This window comes from Agelaius phoeniceus, chromosome 6 (assembly GCF_051311805.1).
Source record: "Agelaius phoeniceus isolate bAgePho1 chromosome 6, bAgePho1.hap1, whole genome shotgun sequence".
In the NCBI taxonomy this organism is placed as follows: domain Eukaryota; kingdom Metazoa; phylum Chordata; class Aves; order Passeriformes; family Icteridae; genus Agelaius; species Agelaius phoeniceus.
Window position 1 is genome coordinate 28,121,250 of NC_135270.1, and position 19,340 is coordinate 28,140,589.

The 19,340-nt window shown below is 35.2% G+C and overlaps 1 protein-coding gene across 5 annotated transcripts in view; it reads right to left on the minus strand.

The window, feature by feature from the left end:
* Positions 1-19,340, minus strand: part of UBR1 (ubiquitin protein ligase E3 component n-recognin 1) — a 60,539-nt gene that overhangs the window by 6,568 nt on the left and 34,631 nt on the right. For 3 of the 5 annotated variants that reach the window (XM_054634211.2, XM_054634210.2, XM_077180220.1), the window contains 16 exons: positions 18,508-18,617; positions 17,770-17,859; positions 16,372-16,559; positions 16,050-16,255; positions 13,644-13,737; positions 11,177-11,329; positions 10,656-10,753; positions 9,990-10,083; positions 8,411-8,559; positions 6,017-6,072; positions 5,613-5,709; positions 4,361-4,428; positions 3,362-3,512; positions 2,437-2,524; positions 1,624-1,757; positions 319-427 (listed from right to left, as the gene is read on the minus strand). In XM_054634211.2, the coding sequence (XP_054490186.2) occupies positions 319-427; positions 1,624-1,757; positions 2,437-2,524; positions 3,362-3,512; positions 4,361-4,428; positions 5,613-5,709; positions 6,017-6,072; positions 8,411-8,559; positions 9,990-10,083; positions 10,656-10,753; positions 11,177-11,329; positions 13,644-13,737; positions 16,050-16,255; positions 16,372-16,559; positions 17,770-17,859; positions 18,508-18,617 (1,885 nt within the window). The remainder of the gene's footprint in view (positions 1-318; positions 428-1,623; positions 1,758-2,436; positions 2,525-3,361; positions 3,513-4,360; positions 4,429-5,612; positions 5,710-6,016; positions 6,073-8,410; positions 8,560-9,989; positions 10,084-10,655; positions 10,754-11,176; positions 11,330-13,643; positions 13,738-16,049; positions 16,256-16,371; positions 16,560-17,769; positions 17,860-18,507; positions 18,618-19,340) is intronic. The other 2 variants (XM_054634214.2, XM_054634213.2) reach the window with 1 other exon arrangement.

The window sequence follows — 19,340 nt, forward strand, 5'->3', positions numbered from 1 at the left end:
GGACAGATTAAAAATAGGTAAATGAGCACTGAGTGCCATATCAAACATGCAATGGTTTAAAATAACTTCTGTCTGTATGGTTTCATATAGGTCTGCAAGCACTAGTCCCTTAATCTGTAATTAGTTAATACTGGAATTATCATAAAATAGAGAGTGCTTTATGTTTCTGAAGTGCTTTAAGAGATTTAGTGTACCTGTACAAAATGTTTAGAACTTCAGTATGAGTTTGAGCTTAGTCATTCATTAACAATTTTGGTCTAGAATTCCCACAGGGCCACCATAATAGGAGAACATGGCCTGTCCAGTCCCAGTTAGTACCTTTGAAGCAGTGGATTTACTGTGTCCCAATATTCATGGAAGAGCAGGAACAAATTTGTAGGTAGAGAGAGGTAACTACAAAGTGCCTTGAATTGCCCTTCTTCAGAAACTGCAAAAGAAAACACAAATGAGTGCTTAAGTGTTTCAGCACTGCTGAATAATTCACTCAAAACTAGAAATCTCCTGATCCCTTTTCCATTGAATAGCCTGTATCCTACAGCTTCATCATAGCGTCTACATCGTACAACTGGATATTATTCTGCCAACCTAATCAGAGCTATCATTTGGATTAGCTGAGGATCTGTTTAAACAAATTTGACATATATAATTAAGTATTTTTTAATGCATAAGTTACTTATTTTAATGCATAATACCAAAATTCCTTGCTTAAATTACTGCATAATTTGTCACACAAGTGCAGAAGATTTCTGTACTTGCATTTTATTTTTTCACTACCCTTACGATAGTCCTCAATGATATTAAATTTTGCTGTAATCAAGTCAGTGCTAACAATACATAAAATTGGGCTAATTTTATAGTTTGCTGGGTGGTCATTGATTGTCTCTGCTACAGAAAATTACATTGTTGGTTCACCAGAAAGATTCCTCCCTACAGTATCAAAGATCCAGACCCCTGGTAAGGATAACAGCATATCCCAGTGTGCAGAGATTTTGACTTGCATATCCTAATAAAATTCTAATTTAATTCACAGTTTATATAAATCAATTTTTCATTTTTGTTGTTATATATGGGTTATATTTTGTCTCAGTTATTCATAAAAATTACTGCTCTTCTTTCCAAACAGTTGATGATTCTGTGTTTCGCTGCATTTTGACACATAACAAAATATTTATTTTTGGGGTTAGTAACAGTAATGTATTAGGATCCTTCAAGGAAGAGGCTTAAGTTTTATATTGTGCTTTGTACCTGTTTGGCTTTGTTTGGCTCAATCCTGGTATCTTTAGCATTTACCAACATTAGCACTACAAAAAACACTGGGCTTTCAAAATACATTTCAGGCAATTTCTCAGGTGATGTAACTTAAATTCCTGAAATTATCTTTAAACTGCTGAATATTTATCAACAAGTACTCACTATCAATACATCACTGACAATTCACATATTTGCATCTTCTATGCAGGTCAGGACAACTCAGCCTCAAGTGCCTGCCCCTTCCTCTACGAATTAGTAATTCCTTTACCTTCCAAGTCTTACTTTCATGTATTGACTATTGTTAAATTATTGTGAATATTTAAAAGTTCTTTCAAGACAAAGAAGGTCATACATTTGTTTTCTCCTATGTACCTTGTAGTAGCTCCTCAGGTGGAGAAACTCCCAGCAAATAATGAAAAAATAAAGCAGCACAACGAAGGTAAGGCATGATGCCTTTTTTAACACAATCCCACACAAGCCAGCCTGGAATATCCTGACTGAAGCAACTGTAAAACAGAAATGAGAAAAAGCTGCAGTAGTTCATAGTGCAAATCATTCTAGCACTATCATATTTTGGCTAGCATTGGTAGAATGGCAGCTGTGTAGAAGCAACCCTCGTGTGCCCCAAATTCTGTGAAACACAGCCACCAGCACTTGACTTCCAACTTCCCCTTTTTACAAGAAGTGAGTACTGAGTTTATGAACCACACTTGTAATAAATCTTCAAATTAGACAGCTGTACCTGTCAGAAAAGTCTGAAAAATGGGCACTAACACTCAAATAAGGCATAATGTTCAGCTTTACACTTATCCCCCTTTTGTAGTAGGACCATTTCCTTCTTTCTCGTTTCCATTTATAACACAAGAGATCTAAACCAAAATAATCAAAGCAAAGAAAAAAATAAATACTGCAGTTAGATGCATTTCTCTCTACAATGGATACAGGTATTTTTTCATCCTCAGGCTAATGATTCACTCTGCTGTCCACAAAAAGCAGCCACTTTAACTAAAAGCATTTCTTTCACCACTTGCAGTGTTGAGGAGCATGGGAAGAAAGCACAAGGCACTGTGCTAACTCCCCATATAAAATGAGTAATTTTTTCCTGTCTTCTGTGTTGTCCTGGTCAATCCTCTGGATTGCTGTCTTTCCAAGAAAATTTAATACTACAATTGAACTGTTACTTACCCACTGGTGTATTGGCAAACCTCTCTACAGAAAGACTGTGCAGATTGTGCCTCCTCACCATTGTCAGATGAGTGAGCAGTAGGGGATTCTGCACACAAAAAGAAGAGTCCACTGTAAATGCACTACATCCTGACACACTTCTCTTTTACAAATACTAAACCCTTTTTTTTTAATTCAATTCCATTACAGAATTAATTCCACTTTAGTTTGCTTAATTCTTTTTTATTTGCTGTTTTCTGTCTTAAAAATGTTCTCCGGAGACTTAATGCTGCAAGGAAGAATCAGGATTACACTCTCATTGATCATCCTCAGTAAAGAACTGCTTCCTTCCCTTGAACTTCTGAAGTTGTTCTACATAGCTTAAACTACAGAAATTTTTTAAATGTCTAGATTTTTTAAAAATTCCTATCATACTGAAGAAAAAACAAACTAGCTAGAAAGTCCACAGGCAATTTTTAACTATGTTGTGAAGTAGAGAGAAAAATTTAATTCTCTCCTATCAGTTTACAGGATTCTGTATTTCAGATCTGGGTATTTACTAAGTTGAAGAGCAAAGAAAATTTTATTTCCAAAATCCATATGGATTATCATTGTGCAGCTCAGTGATGCTGGCAGAACTTTGATTCTCTTACAAGGAGTGAATAAGGGAAAGTTACCCCTCTAAAATGACTGACTGGAGCAAGTACTGATATATCAATAACTATTTTGTTTTCTTAGCCTAAGCACACAGAAGTGATATAATAAAATGCTCTGAACTTGATGTAATGCTACTTCATTTTTACCAGAAAACAGTTATTACTACCTAGGCCTAAGTGTAACCTCTTATGAGGACATTTATACCTGGAAGACACTAATGGTATCAAGCCATTATTTTTAAGAAACTGTGCAAAAATGCCAGAAAAATGCAACACAAATACATATCTACCTGTTGCTGAAGAGATGACTATTTGCATTATGTGTGCCAGTGTTGTCAGATGGAAGAGGTAGAGGTGGTTATAGGCTGAACTAACTGATGAAGGTTGCAAGTCTACAGCATCTTCCCAGTATAAAGATGGAAAGGATAATACAGCTCCCACCTACAGTGAAGAGGAATAGGCAAATATTAAAGTGCCAAAAATTTGGTAATAGATACAAGGGTAGCAACTATACTCTCACTATACATTTGTATTTTATTTCTGTATTCTGAGTATGTTAATCTATCTTGCTAATTTTAATGCAAAGTGTAGCAAAAACTCACTGGAAAATATTAACCATTTGAGCACCAGGGCATGTAGGAAACTCAGAGAGAGCTGTATGGTAATTGTCACTTTAGAGATATACCATGCCCAGTTCCTAAAAAGATTAATTTCTGTTTTTTGACACAAGACAAAGCACATTGAAAAAAGTGGAAAGTGAGACCAAGCATTAGATAGAAGGACAGCCAGGGCAAGACAGATTTTATTTGGTGAGTCTGGTTTTATTGGCTGTTTTGGAATCCATGCTTTGGAGTTTTTTGAACGGCAGAAAAATCTGTAATACAGATTTGCATTAAGAACAGAAAGAAGAGGCTAAGAAAAATACAGAAGGTAATGAGAGTCGATGTAAAGAAATCAGAGTATGAGATACTGATTGAGACAAAGGGAAAGTGAGGGAAAGAAACTGAGTGTATTTCTTAAGTTGTTTTTTTTAATCCTCAATAACAATGGAAGTGGTAAAAAGAAGATTGAGATTGCAAGAAGGAAATTTAATAAGAACAAGACAGCAAAGATTTGAAAGTTAGCAGAACTAAAAGTAAACACAGCAGTCATATGCAATCATTTGATTGTTACTCATATATAATCATTTGACTCATGCAAGTGAACAGATACTATTTACAGAGTACAGTAGACAAAAACTTGTGCTCAAAAGAAAGTATTAATATGAAGAATAAAATTAACCTGCTTACCAAAATGTGGAACATATCTACTTCTAAGAGTGATGGAGTGTCCTCCCCTTTATAGTTTGGTAGGAGAACTACAAAATAAAGGTATCAGTTAAATATTTAGCACGTATTTTCTTCTTTTGAATTGAACTGTAGTATCAGAATCTGATTTTAGAGCCTCTATCATTTCTGTGTTTTCATCAAACAAAGGTCCAGATCCCTAAGTAAGGGTCTGTTTAATTAACTGCTTACCACTGGTTTGATTGTGCATGTTAAGCTATTTCCACATGCACTAACAGTTAACAATTTTAATTAATATATCTTCAAAATTCTGAGACATAAATATTTATTTCTCCACCTCTAATTAATTAATCACACATAGTGTTAAAGGTGAAGGTCCTTAGGCACCTCAACACTAGATGCCTCACAACCTTGCCCAATACAAAAGCCTAAGAACCCCACATAAGACTCTTAGACTAACACAATCAATAAGAAACTAGGGGGAAACTAGTTTCCCCCTACATGCCTCAAACTAGCTCTCCCTGGGACTGAAATATCTTAAGCTAGGCTTCAAGCAGACTTTTGAAAGTACTGAAAGTCACAGAATTATAGAATGGTTTGCATTGAAAGGGAGCTTAAAGATGATCCAGTTCCATCTCCCCTGCCAAAGGCAGGAATGTGACTCACTACATCAGGTTGCCCAGAGCTCCCTCCAATCTGACCTTTAACACTTCCAGGGATGGGGCAACCACTTCTTTGAGCAGCCTGTTTCAGTGCCCCACCACCCCCACAGTACAGAATTTCTGTCTAATAGTTAACCTAAACCTATTTTGTTTCAGTTTAAAACCATTCCACTTATGTCCTGCCCCTATCTACCTCTCTAATAAGTCCCTTTCCCTCCTTTTTATAAGCCCTCATAGGATACTGGAAGGCTGCAATGAAGCCTCCCCAGAGCCTGCTCTCCTCCATGCTAAGAAGGTGAGGTCCCACAATTAAGAAAGACCTATTTTGTGGCTTTATTCACCTGTTTAGAAGAGAATTTGAGTAATTCTGAACATTGCCAGAAACAGTTGTTACCCATCTGTTCCAGACTTGACTATCTGTAGGTCTGGGTAACCTGGGGTGAGTTCCATCTACACACCATGATTTCAGGCAACTGAAGTTGCACTGCTGTCAATTACTCTGGCCCTGGCTTCTGTGCTGTGCTAACCTGTGTGTCACTTTGGAACAGAAACTTCCACAACACAAAAGGCAGTAAATAAAAGGACTACAGTACCTCCTAGAAGACGAATCAGGTGTTTCTGTATCAGAAGCTGTGGGGATGTTGTTCTCTGAGCAGCTGCAAACTGCACTAATGCTTTAAGGCCGCTGTGCTAGAGCGCAAGAGAAAAGGGTTGAATGGGGAAAAAAGGCTAAATATAAGAGTGATATAGAACTGTAAAAACATATCTACTTCTACATAAACATAAAAGACATTTACAAATTAATTTAATATGAACATCCATATATAAGCAGATATTATTCTTTCAAAGTGCTCTTTATGCTATGAATCCACACATTGAGAGATATCCCTCAACAGAGAATGATCTTGATGTTAGCAGTTTTGAGAGGTTTATAGATGCATGTATATGATAAATATTTTTTTGTTTAAAATATATTGCATATCTTACTCATCCATACCTGTCTATTTTGTAGGGATCCAAATAAAGGCTTGCCCTCTGTTTCCAAGAGGTTTTCTTAAAATTAAACACAGAAAAAATTAAGTTGTTTTTTTTTCTACACAACCTAATATTAATTTATTCTTATTATATACACTCCTTTTTAAAGCTCACCCAAATTGTTGTAACAGAATTCTCTTGAAAAAACCAAATCTGTCTTAAATGGCACTGATCATTTCCAAGATAAATTATTGCAATAAGCAATTTTAAAATTTTCAGTTTTCAGACTTTGCAAACAAAGGATTTAAAGGAATGTTGCTTCACATGAATGATGATAAAACATCCATTCTATGGATTCAGATTTATTTTCAGTTACCCTTATGCAATGCTCAAAACCATCAAGTTACATTTACAGAGATGCTATGCAGCCATCTTACCCTCATATTTATGATAGAATGTTAAGGGGCTGAAACAGACTCTTGAAGTTCATCTAATTCCCACTCCCCTGCCATGGGCAGGGACACCCTCACTAGACAGACCACATTGCTTAAGGCCTCATCCAACCTGGCCTTGAACACTGCCAGGGCTGGGGCAGCCACAATTTGCCTCGGCAACCTGGCAAAATTTGCACTACTGCATTTGACTGCAGTTTAACAGAAATACTTTGAAAACAAAACTCCCAAGTTGGAATACAGCTCATCTTTCCTCCCTGAGTGCTTTGGTTCTGAAGGAATAATCAGGAAAAAATAAGCCAATAAAAAAATAAGAAATCAAATTAACTCAATTGAGTAAAAAGGTATCAGTTCAAATGGTTTTGTACTTCAGTCACTTTCCAGAGATGAAACAGTACACCTGGAATTTTTAAAATTTTATTTCATTGGTAGATTTTGGTTTGGAGGCTTTTTGTTGTGGGGTTTTGGTTCTGGCAGGTTTTGAGTTTGTTTCTTTTTTCAGGAGTCTGGCTTTTAGCAATGATACCAATTCACTTCCCTTAGGTCAATGATGTTTTGAACCTCCTCTAGAGGTTCCTCTGAAGTTCCTTGTCTAGGCAGCTTGGCTATATGCCCATTAAATGGTTTCAATAATACACTATAACTAGACCCTAGACCAGCATACTGAAGCTATGCAGGCAGTTTTGCTTTACAATTCCACAAAAGTCTGCTCCATTTGCAAACAAAAATGATTCCAAGGAAGTGGTGTGGCCAAGTCAAACTGTCACAGTGATCCCTCTGGCTTTATACTCTTCTCCTCAAGAGTACCTGAATTTTCTTCTACTAACACAGGCCTTCAATATCAGACCTGTGACAACAGTTATTGCATTTATGCACTTACTGGCTAACTCCTCCTTGACAGCCACCAATATCCTTTTTCATATATCAAACAAAACCAATCTGCACAGTATTAAGGACAGTAATGTTAATAAAGTGGGTCACCTATTTCAACCTATTTGAAAATATAGAATACATCACTAAAGATGCAGTCAGTTCTATTTCTGTTTTATCAGAATATTCCCAATCCACCTAAAAATCTTCTGAACTCCTGATACTCCATTAGAGATTCAAGGTAGACTAAACTTGTACTTCTACATCTTCATCAAGAAATACTTGGTGTAGTTGACAAATCACATGTATGGACATGTACAATTATGATCCAAATCCCTTCATCATGCATTTTAGACCTAGATCTTGCCTTTTTCCCTACCTGGAAGCATCTACAGATTTATCTACAGCTTCATGTTCATTACACAAACTTAATTGTATATGTAGTACAGAAACGAAATAAAATAGGTACATTATCCCACACAATGAAATTTTTTTTCTGCTAATCTTTTTGCCTTGAGAGATTCATGGCAGAGAATGTTTGGTAGTTTTTTTGGTGGTTTTTGTTTCTTTTTCTACCAGGTATCTACTTAGCAGTTTCAGAATACAAGAGACTTTCTACTACAAATCCCATGAAAATTTTTTAAAGAATACAGATAAAACCAAATAAGGAGACAGAGTACTATTTCACAGCTATTAGACATTTAGTGTAGGAGATGCCTGCAAGTCAATGATCTTTGGCAACCTGAAAATATTAATTGAACATGCTTAGTGTTACAATTAGTAATGTGGAACATGATCTCTCTGGGGTTTACTACAATCACTAACTGCTGTCTCAAATTAAATTCAATGTTGGCATTCCATACCATATTTCATGAGCTACTATGTAAGAACAACATCCTACTATTTATATTGGTTTATAGATAATAATTCTATTATATATGTAATTACATATAATTTAATTTGCTATACTATTACATATGGCTTGCACTTATGTAGAACTATTATTTGTAAAATCACATTGTATAAAGTTAAACAATCAAGCAACTGTAACATTTTCAATTAATGAGAAGGAATAAACTGAAATGATACTTTACCTATACACTGGATGGTAAAAGCACAAGTGCTCCAGGTCATCATAGGAATCCGGGAATCAGCTTCATTTGGAGCAACTTTGAGCCCAACTCTGTAAATGGTGGTGGCAAAGAGAATAAGCATCTCTTTGATACTGCTTGAGTACTTGGCGCTGCAAAACCAACATGAGAAAATTTCAGTCTCAATTATTAATAGTGATAATTATTTACTGGCTAATCAATCACTATCAAAGTCTAAGTCCAAACCAGGACAGATATTTATGAAAGAAATACTGAGAACAAAGACCCTTTGTCTGGACAGAGATGAAAAAAAAAATCCCTAGTTTTCAGTAGTAAACCAAGGACTTTGGCAAAAAAGGCTTTCCAAACTGAGAGATTAAGAGCTGCCAGGCTGGAAGATATTATTTCTGTGTATGACATCATAATTCACATTAGAAAAATGCAAACATTTTAAAGCAAAATACAGTGAAAATAAACATTGTTTACTTGTAACAGTAATTTTAAGTCCTGAAGTGAAAAGAGTAAGGTGCTAAAAATGGAAGACATTTCAAGTGTGTTTTTAAACACATTTTTTAGCACTTAAGCTCTTTCCTAATTACATCAGGTTAGTTCATGTAAATGTAGTTTTATGTAAACAAGTGTTTAGCAGTTTTAATGGCTTGTGGGTTTTTTTCCAAGTCATACATAGGATTTTCTAATAGAAATATATGACATTCATATTAATTCTCTGTATCTCTATGGACAAAACAATTGTATCCAAAAATCTGGGGTTTAGCCAGGTTCACACTTAAACAACACTGTTTAACTTTAAACTACAGAATCTTTCCCATGAAGATCAGTTATCAAGAAAAAATTTGATTCAGGTTTCTGACAACAGAACATTTTTTTATTTTTGTACAAATAAAAGATATACATGGGTATTTTGCGTAACTTTGATGTCAGTCTGAAGTAGCAGAGTACTTACAGCATGATTTAAAAAGAGATAAGGGACAGCTGAGCTCACTTGATAAGCATCTACCATTCATTCTGTTTTAATGGGCAAATGCTTTTGCCCACTGGAATTGAACATGCTTAGTGTTACAATTAGTAATGTGGAACATGATCACCAATTGCTGTCTCAAATAAACTCAATGTTGGCATTGAGTTTAATTTAGAATAGAAGAGAAACAGAACAAGACAAGAGCCCTATACTTTTAAGTGATCCCCATCCCGTTATTGTGTCCAAAACCACCTGAAATCCATGCCCAGAACAGATGCATGGCAGAAAAATTAAGGCAGACAAACAATAAATAACATGCCTAGAGGCACAGCAAGTAACCCAAATCACAGGAATTGTAGATTAGAAGATTCCAGGCTTCTAGCTTTGTACCAAAAACATAAGAAGTACCAGACTGGATTTGACCAAAAGGTCCACCTAGCTCCTACAGATTCAATATTCAGTGAATGCTTATGGAAAATAATAAGTAAGCCCCTAGTCAGACCAAACAAATCACGTCTTTCCTTCAATACACATTCTGAAGTATACCTGGGATATTGAAGGGAAAATTAATATAATGCAGAGAACACTGCTAGTAACACTTACGAGGACTGAACTCCAAAACTAAGGATGGAATGGAATTCCAAAGTTGAGTTCCCCGTTCCCTTGTTGGTGAAAGGTGGAAGACTTTGTTTCTCGCCTAACAGGAAAAAAAAATACATCTGCATTAAAAAGCTGCTACAGTTTTTTTAAGCAGTTGAAAAAAGGGAGTAGTGTTTTTATTTGAAACTGATTTGAAAATAATTGCCAACATACCTCACAAGCTAGACTATATTCCATGATTCCTCCTTTAAGTAACTTTTGCCTCTATTCCCCAAAACAGTAGACTCTCTATGCCTCCTGTTTTCTAAATACTCATACGTACTTTCATTTTGTCCTTTATAATTTAGTTGTTCTCTTTTTTACTACCTCACAGTCCATACAAAAGTTTATTAACCATAAGTATTAGTCTGTTGGCATCCTCTCCAAGTGCGCCTAACTTTTTTCCAAAGCAAAGATGGAAAATAATTAACAAAAGCCAGAAAATTGGTGAGGGGACTGAAATCAAGCTATCAACTCAGAAAGGGCAATAACTTTTATCCCCAGCTTTATTTGATACTGTCTTGATTGAGAGCAAAACTCAATTCTTTATTTGAAGTTTTCTACTGGTACTAGTTAAGACATGCACTGATGTCTATCCCACAGAATAGCTTAAAAATTAGGATAACAAACCTTTAGCATTTTTCACACTGTAGCCTGATATCCTGACTGTGACAATCTCCAGCCACCTAGCTAGGGACAGGATTTGAGCAACTGCCTCTGCATCCTCACTGAAAAAAAAAAATAGAAAGCAGGTTTTACTTTAACATTTAAAGACTCACCTTAACTTAAAAAGCAGAGGACGCAATTAGATCCAAACACATCCAAACAGTATTTGCTCAGTTTTACTGGCTTCAGAAATTTTGTGCAAACAGTACAAAATGAAGCGTAAGGCTAAATACTAGGTCTAGGTACTTTCTCATTTGATTTCAGCTCCAAAAAATAGGCAACCCAAAAATGTTTTATAAAAAATAAAGTATTTACTGGCAAAATAAGTATATCTGGCTAAGCAATCAATAAGAATATATGCAGTATTTTACACAGAGGAGTTTTTTTGAAGTTTTTCTTCCAAAACTTTAAAAAGCTGATCAGCCCTTAAGTAATATTTCCTTTTTTTTTTTTTTAAGTAGAGGTTAACCAATCTGGTATTTCACCTGTTTATTTTTTGAGCCTGCAGTGGAACAATAGGAATCACAGTATTGCACAGAGATTTGCAAAGGGGACAAAGATATTCTCCATTCTCCAAGTCAAATATCTGTTCAACATGCAGACGTTGTCGGAAGTTCAGCTGCATTGCTTCAAAGTACCTACAACATTAAAAAGGAAAGGAGAACGTGCAATGGCTCAAAAGCAACATGAACACAAAGGTTCAAGCATAATTGTACAGCAAACACTTATCCAAGGCAACAAAGGAGTCTTTTCCTTTGATTTGTAACTGTTCTACATGCTTGGATGCGAAAATAATAAAACCTTTGAGCACACAGATGAATTCATGCAAAAATGCATGGTGTATCACTATTGGGAAAATGATGGCAAGTTTCCCTCACTTATATTACCTTACAAATTTCATTAAGATTTTGCAGACAAGCAGTCCTTACATTTTTCTACTCTTCCCTCTTATCTTCAACAAAATTAAATACTGCATCTAATAACTCTCATATGCAACTTACTATAGGAAATTTGAAACAGGTATTGAACATATGGTTATTTAATTTTAGGAAGCACTACTAGTAACATTTCACGAATGATTAATCAGCTATTCATTGCAATTACTGGGTATCATGACTAGATAGTGGAACTGTAGCCTTCTTTTAACAGGAAGAGAGAATAAAATATATTAGAATATAATATTTCAACTATTTAAAACGAAAAGGAAGTAAGAAACAACTATGATCTTTTTACAGTCTTCATTATAATTTTTGCACCCTGAGTGGATGCAAGTAAGCTTTCAAATGTCATTATTGTCTCACTGGTATTTATAGGAACAAAAAGATCCAACATTTAAATCTTCTTCTCTGGATACAAATTCAGTCTTAATGTTCAGATCAAGTAAGTAGGATCTTAGAGAGAAATATGAAATTTTCTAACTTCCACACCAAGGTAATAACTAGATTTTTTTTTTGTTTAAACCATGTATCTTAAATAAAATATAATTCCATTTATGTGAGAAGAGAAAGTGTATGTGCACCAGCATCTGCAGAAATTCTAATGAATACAGAATATTTGGAAGTATTTTGTTATAAACGAAAACCCATACATTGATTTTCCCCACATTCACACAACTATGTTTTTGCAAGCAACTCCTCTTCCTCATACATGGCAACTACAAGGATATTCCACTCATTTTGACTTACTAATATTCCTCCAAACTATGCCTGCCATACCTTCTTATGTGCAGCCTACAAGTGCTGGAAATCCTCTAAAACAGAGTAAGTTAGAATGTCTGTGATGTAATAAAAGACTATACTCAAGCCTTCTGTGCCATACTGTATGTGAAGAGCCTGTTGTTCATTTTAATCCCATTAACCCATACAGCAAGTCATCTTTTCTTAAAAAGAGCAAAGGAACTGAGCTCCAACGTTGCACAACTTAGATCTATGCAGATGTAGATGGATCTGCCAAGAGCAGATGTATTATACTCAAGGAACATACCTGGGTTTCATTTTAAGTGTGTGCACCTACTTATTCTGTACTGATGTTTTATTGTAAAAAACAGCAGTATACACACAAATAGAATGTAAAATGTGAATGGTAAACACTAGAAGTTTAGTAAGATTTATTTTTTAAAGTAAAACAGTGCAAGTACAAACAACAAACCTCAAGAGAGTGTTTATAACATATGTCATATGTATAAAGAGGCAATTGCAAGATTAGCTTGTGATTGCATGACCCACCTCTTATCTGTTGCTAATACTTCAGTGGGATTATTTCTATTATTACCTCACACTGTTTACATAGTTTAGACTTGCCAGACCTATATGGAGTGAAATGTAGGATGATTGTATCCCACAAGCCAGGAACCTTGGTCTTTTAATGTCCAGGTTCCATTCAAATCCAAAACACTTGGTCTGAATTGTGGGTCCCCCAAACAACAGAAATCCAATCAAGTCTACAGCAGTTGCATCAATTCTTCACCCTTACTTTTCATTAAGAGTTTCTTCACTGATATGGGAGGAGTCACAAGATTTAACCACTCATATTCCTTATATTCTGTTCTAGCTGCTAGAATCTCTTCTAAACACTTACTGGAATAGATCAGTTTCACCCTTGAAGTATTGACCTGGAGAGAGACTTGCAGAGTATTGTTGCTAAAAGTAAACCTACTCAATATGGTTTCTTATTCTTGACCAATTTTACTCCATTGTTTATATTTGCATAAATTAATAAGTCCCTTAGAAATTCTTCTCTGCGTCATAAAAGGCCCTAAAACTTTTGATAATGATTATCTTCATCAAGTCAAAACATCTCTTGTTCCATATTTCATTTTTAGACGAGTACAAATAATTTTGATCCCTTAATTAAACATCCACTTATTGTACCTTGTTTTCAGTGTACTCTTAAGGTGATTTGGAAAATAGATTAATTAAAAACCATTAAAAGGCAGCAAAGACACATCCTTACTTCTGCCAGCAGGCTGCATGCATTACATGACCACAGCTCCCTGTGTGGGTCCCACAAGGTAAGTCAGGGTGCATGAAGAGAGGATCTAGTGTATCTAGAAACACACAGCAGAAAAATTATGGAATGAACAGTCATGTAACTTCCCACCAGTATGAACAGAAATCAACAACAATATATACAGAACATGAACCTTCAGATCTTATTTTCCTACAGTTTTCAAAGTCACATTAAAGCTTCACTTGGCTAACTTTTCCAGACCAGTCATGCAGCAGAGCAATGACAAGAAATACCCATTTAAACTACTGAAGGTTCTCCATATAAAGAAAAAGATGCCAACATTCAAATTGGTTAGGAAGAAAAAAGGGTGCTTCTGTACTGGAACAGATCTGTGGTTGGATTCACTATCACTGAAGCTTTTACTTTATTTTTAAATGAGAATGAAACTACTAAGGACAACTAGAATGACTAATTTATCCAACTAATCCCACATATTTTCAAAACACTAACACAAAAAGCACTGCTGAATAACAAAAATCAAGTCTGTCTTTTACTAATCTTGCACAATTCTAAACAATAGAAATATTATGAGAATATACTGATGTCTTTGTGTTGTATGTGCACCCAAAGTGGGATCCCACTTTCACTTTAAAGGTATCTAAATAATACTGAACAACAGCCGTCCTCCATACCTCATCTGGGGGACTGTTCATGATTTTGAAAAAACACACTTGTATCTAACAACCTGAAAGAAAAAAAGAACCTAACTTGCACTGAAAATAAAAGAACCTAACTTGCACTGTCTGTTTGGCAGCAGCTGAAGCTGCCCTAAGTTAAATGGAGACTGAAATAAGAAAGTGAAGCTTGGCATAACACTGAATTGCACTTCTGCACTTCTGCTGGGGGAACAAGCATTTTTACATTTATTTAGATCTTGAAAGAAAAAAGCTCTTACAGGACTCCTGGTAACTGATGAGCAGCAGAGGACTGTGCATTATAAGTACTATAAACAGCGCCCAAAAACAGCCTCAGAAAAAGGAACTCCATTCCCTTCTTTTTTCAATTATTTCAATAGCTCAACATGCCACTACAGAAAAGATACAAGTGTATCTGACCACAACAGCATAGGATTTAATCTGTATTTCAGAGTACCACAGAAAAAAAAATGTAATTAGTATATAAAAATGGTATATAGATAAAAACTCTATACAACTGTCTCAAAAATGCCATTACCAGTAGTTTGCTGATAAAGAAAAATGGATCAAGCAGGATTCTGAAGGAGTTTGTCCTAGGCGTAGGACAATTCAGTACTTTTTAATGACCCAGAGGAGAAAACAAAATATCTTATTAGTGAAACAGCTTGGAAAAGATTTACAAGCATGATAAAAAATAGGGTAATATCATGGAGAAATATGAAAAAAATGATGAACTTTCCTCTGGTAACAATCAAGAGTTTGATTGCTTCTGAACTAAAGCAGGAATAATGAACTGCACAAACATAACTTAAAGCTATTTTCTACATATAAGTGTCAATAAAAAAAAAATAGGACATAGCATTTATTTTGATCTATAAGCTGACCACAAACCACAAAAAACCACCCCCACATCTGAAAATAAGAAGGAATTTACAAGTTGTGACAGCATCTTTCTTGAAATATTACTAACTTCCTTTTTCAAAAAGAGAACTAAAATGTAAGTGAATTCCTAGGTTCTCCCATATCCTTGTATTTATTTTCTTCTTTCCCTTAAGTAACAGACCAAACTTTCCATCATGTTTAGTCAGCTGCTACTTACAAAAGAAATTCTGCTGGGCTTTGTGTTCCCTGCTACCAATATGCTATTACACAAATGTAACTCTTGTGATTGTATAACTTTCTTGTATTCAATTTTTTGTTCACTCATCAGATGATATGATGTGATCCTTGCTTAGATTTTTTTCATTCTTTATATTGTTGTTTTTATTATTTCCTGGACATATAAGGGGAAAAAATACCCAAACCAAACCAAACCAAACCAAACACCCTAACCCTTTTCAGGTTGGCATATTGGCCTCTGATAACATTCATGTATTTCCTCCATATTGGGAAAATTTGCACTTGTACTCGAATAAACAGAACTGTAAACAGTCTTAGCTTTTCTCCAAACTACTCCCACTAAATCTACATGTTTTATTAAGTCTTGTGAGATCGAAGCATCTTCTGATTTCCCTCACCAACAAACCTAAATCTTCATATACTTCTCATTTAAGTTTGACATGAATTTTAAAGCAATTTAGAAGTTTGCATCCATTTTTCTTAAGTACAGTAAGCCAATTAGCAACCTGATCAAAGAAAAGAGTTTAGCTGGTTGAAGGACTTTGAGCTCCAGGTACAGAAGTGCTTGTACTATAAGAGAAGAAAAATCTCATACCTCCTGAGAGTTCAAGAATTCTGCTCCTATTCTGAGTTAAGGCAGTTGACTTCTGCACACAGGCAGATAATACCATGGCAGCACTTTCAAACTTTACTTCCTGTTCTTCCTGACAAAGAATACAGGTCAAAACTTCCTTCTCAATGACAGATGGACCTCGTTTGGGACCCAAAGCAATTCTGGAGTAATCAATTGCTGAAGAGGTGCTGTAAGACCAAAAGTGACACAGATATAAAATAACCAGCTGGATTTTCTAAATGAACTGAGTTCTTCCTGACATCTAACAAGGTCATAGACTACAAGTATGTCTGTTTTCTCTTACCTTTCTTCTTCCATAATAGCATCATCTTTCCCCTGGGCCTCCAGTGTGTTTTCATACAGGAGCTTGTGGGTTTCAATGAAATTCCTCTGCAGGGCAGACATCTGGGCCATTATCTTCTGACGGTGCAACCTCGCTGCTTCCGCCTTCCTCTTCCGCTCAGCTTTCTCTTTATCCTGAGTGCTCTGTGTCTTACAGTAAGAGAATAAAGAAATCACAGGCAACTAAGAACACCAAAAAATGAGAAGACTCTTTCCCCAGTATAGGTATTCTAACACTGACATCAAATTCCCTTAACTGACAACACTTTAATGAGGGAAAAAAGTTAACAGCTATCTGAAACAGAAATTAACAGAACTCAAATCTTTACATGTTGACTGGACAGACTTTTATGGTCTAGAAAAGGTCACTACTACAATCCCTAGTCCAAAGATAAGATCAAAAATCCCTGAGTCATTTCAATTAGGTACTTGTCTGTTCTTAAGAAATTTCAGTGAGGTGTACATCCAAGTTTTCTCCAGACTTCTGTTATTCTCACCAAAAGTGAAACCCTACTGAGTATTCAGTATCTCCCTTACAGAAATTGAAGAAAATTTTATCTTTAACTGCCTATCCATGGCACAACAAAATGTGTCAGCATTTTATACATCTGTGTATTGTATTTTCATTATTCTTTATGGTACACTGGAAAGCTATTGTTCTTCCAACATTTACTATTGTATCATATTTTCAGAAACCATATAAAAAGAATTTCTATGCTTTAGAAATTGAGAATTCAAAAAACACAGATAGACTTTATTAAAACATACAGAACCTAACTCTTCCTCTCCAATTACTTAAGGGACAAATGTAACATTATACACAAGGTTTCCATTCACAGTACCATGACTTTTCCAGGAAATCAAACAACTTGCTCCACAATTTGAACTGAAAGAGATCAATTTCTTATGGACTTCTGTATTTTGTTTGATATCTTACCAAATCTCATATGACACCTGCCTGAAAAAAGAAACATGGCATATGCTGTGTGATAAGTTTAGAACTAGGCATGCAATGACCAGCCAAGAGATTGCTTGGCAGCAAGCTAAGGCCAAACAAAACGTCTAAGAGCAAACTGGTCTGTCTTCACCTACTGCCTAAGGGTAATTAGATTCTTCTTTTCTGTTCGAATGCCAATAGAAAACACAGCCACTCCTTAGGACTGAAGTCATCTTTGAAATCTCCATTTCATTGTATCATTTGACCACTAGCTAAATCCTAGCTGTAGACAATATATCACAAAGATCAGTTTTTTGAAAAATTATCATTTTAGGCAACAATAAAGTTAGACACATCGCTGAAAATAGCTATTCAAAACATTTAAATACAAGGCTTCTACTGAAGCTTTATTTTTATCATTACCTCATCACCTTTTGTAGCTTCTGAGCCTGATGTAGCTCCTACTGTTACCAAACTAGACTTTTCTCTCAATCTCTTCACCACATCAAACATCTAAAAACAGAGACTCAGATGTTAAAAATAAAACACAATTTGGCTCTTATAACAATGTAAATTAATACATTTCCAATGTTACAATATATAAGCACTGCAACAGGCTGCCCAGAGAATTTGTGGATGCTGGAAGTGTTCAAGTCCAGCTTGGACTTGTAGGCAATCTGGTCTATTGGAAGGTGTCCCTACCCATGTCAGGGGCTTTGAGCTACATCACTTTTAAGGTCACTTTCAACTCAATCCATTCTATGATAGACAGGATTAAAACTCTTGTTATTTCGTTTCACGTTATTTTCAGATTTTCAAATGGAGTCAACCACTCAAAACTCCTAAATAACAGAAACACCCAAGACTCTATGTGCACTCCCAGAACACTGCCTTACTCATGATCTGCTGTTATTGTGCAACAGATATATGAGGAATGTGTGTAGAAATGTCATTACTGGAATGAGTTACCTAAGCAAAAATTAATCCAATACTTCATAGTACAAGTAGCAAGTACAATGCTGCAACAGATTAAACTTCTCAAGAAATCACTGCAGCTGTAAATGGATTATATGTAGGAACTGTATGTAGGAATCATAACATCTTTCATATTAACTTCCTACACAACTGAAATCAGATTGTACTTATCTCTCCTTTGTGTACCTGCAGTATCCAATTGACTGTGTCCTTCTGTGCCTCTAACTGGGGAACTCTCTTCAATTTCTCCAGAAGCATTAACACGTTCACAGCATTCAAGGCTGAGCTTCCCATTCCTTTACAAAGTGAAAAATAGAAAAGGGCCTTCAGGGAAAAAAAAAGCCTAACATTTTAATGTACTTACATCCATGGACATGCCTTTAAATATTACTGACTATATAATATACATACATGAACACAAACTGTGTAGTTACATTTTGGTTACAGTTTCATCTGTTTATTCCAGTTATATATAGTATAATTTATCCCCTTGTAGATCAATTATTTCTGCTTTAGAAAATCTTTCCTTAATGTCTGCTTAAAAAGAATCGCCTTTCACTTCAGGAGGAAGCAGTAAAGCTCTTTAGAGCTTACCTATGTTTGCTAACAGCTTAGTGTGTACATGTCTACTTCTAATCACAAAAGCAATTGTAATTACAGTAATTTTCTTCCTCACAACTTGGTGAGAGTCCATAGTATTCTAGGCTCTTCTCTAACAAAAGAATGTTTAAAATGGAGACCATTCTGTTCAATGATGTTTCTTTTGCAGCACTTACCATACAGAATTAATTTTAAATTTTTAAAAAATTTAAAATTAAAAATTTAAATTTAAAAATTTAAAAATTTTAAAAAAAAGTAGGGAGACAAATACATTGCTAAAGAAACTGTCTTTCAATGAATTGTGTCTCAATAAGAGCTTTGTTATGAAAATACTGATTATTTTTGCATCCCTTTCATATAAATTGGGCTTTGATTTTTCTGGTTATGCTAAACTAAAGCTAGCAAAGCATTCTCTAGCA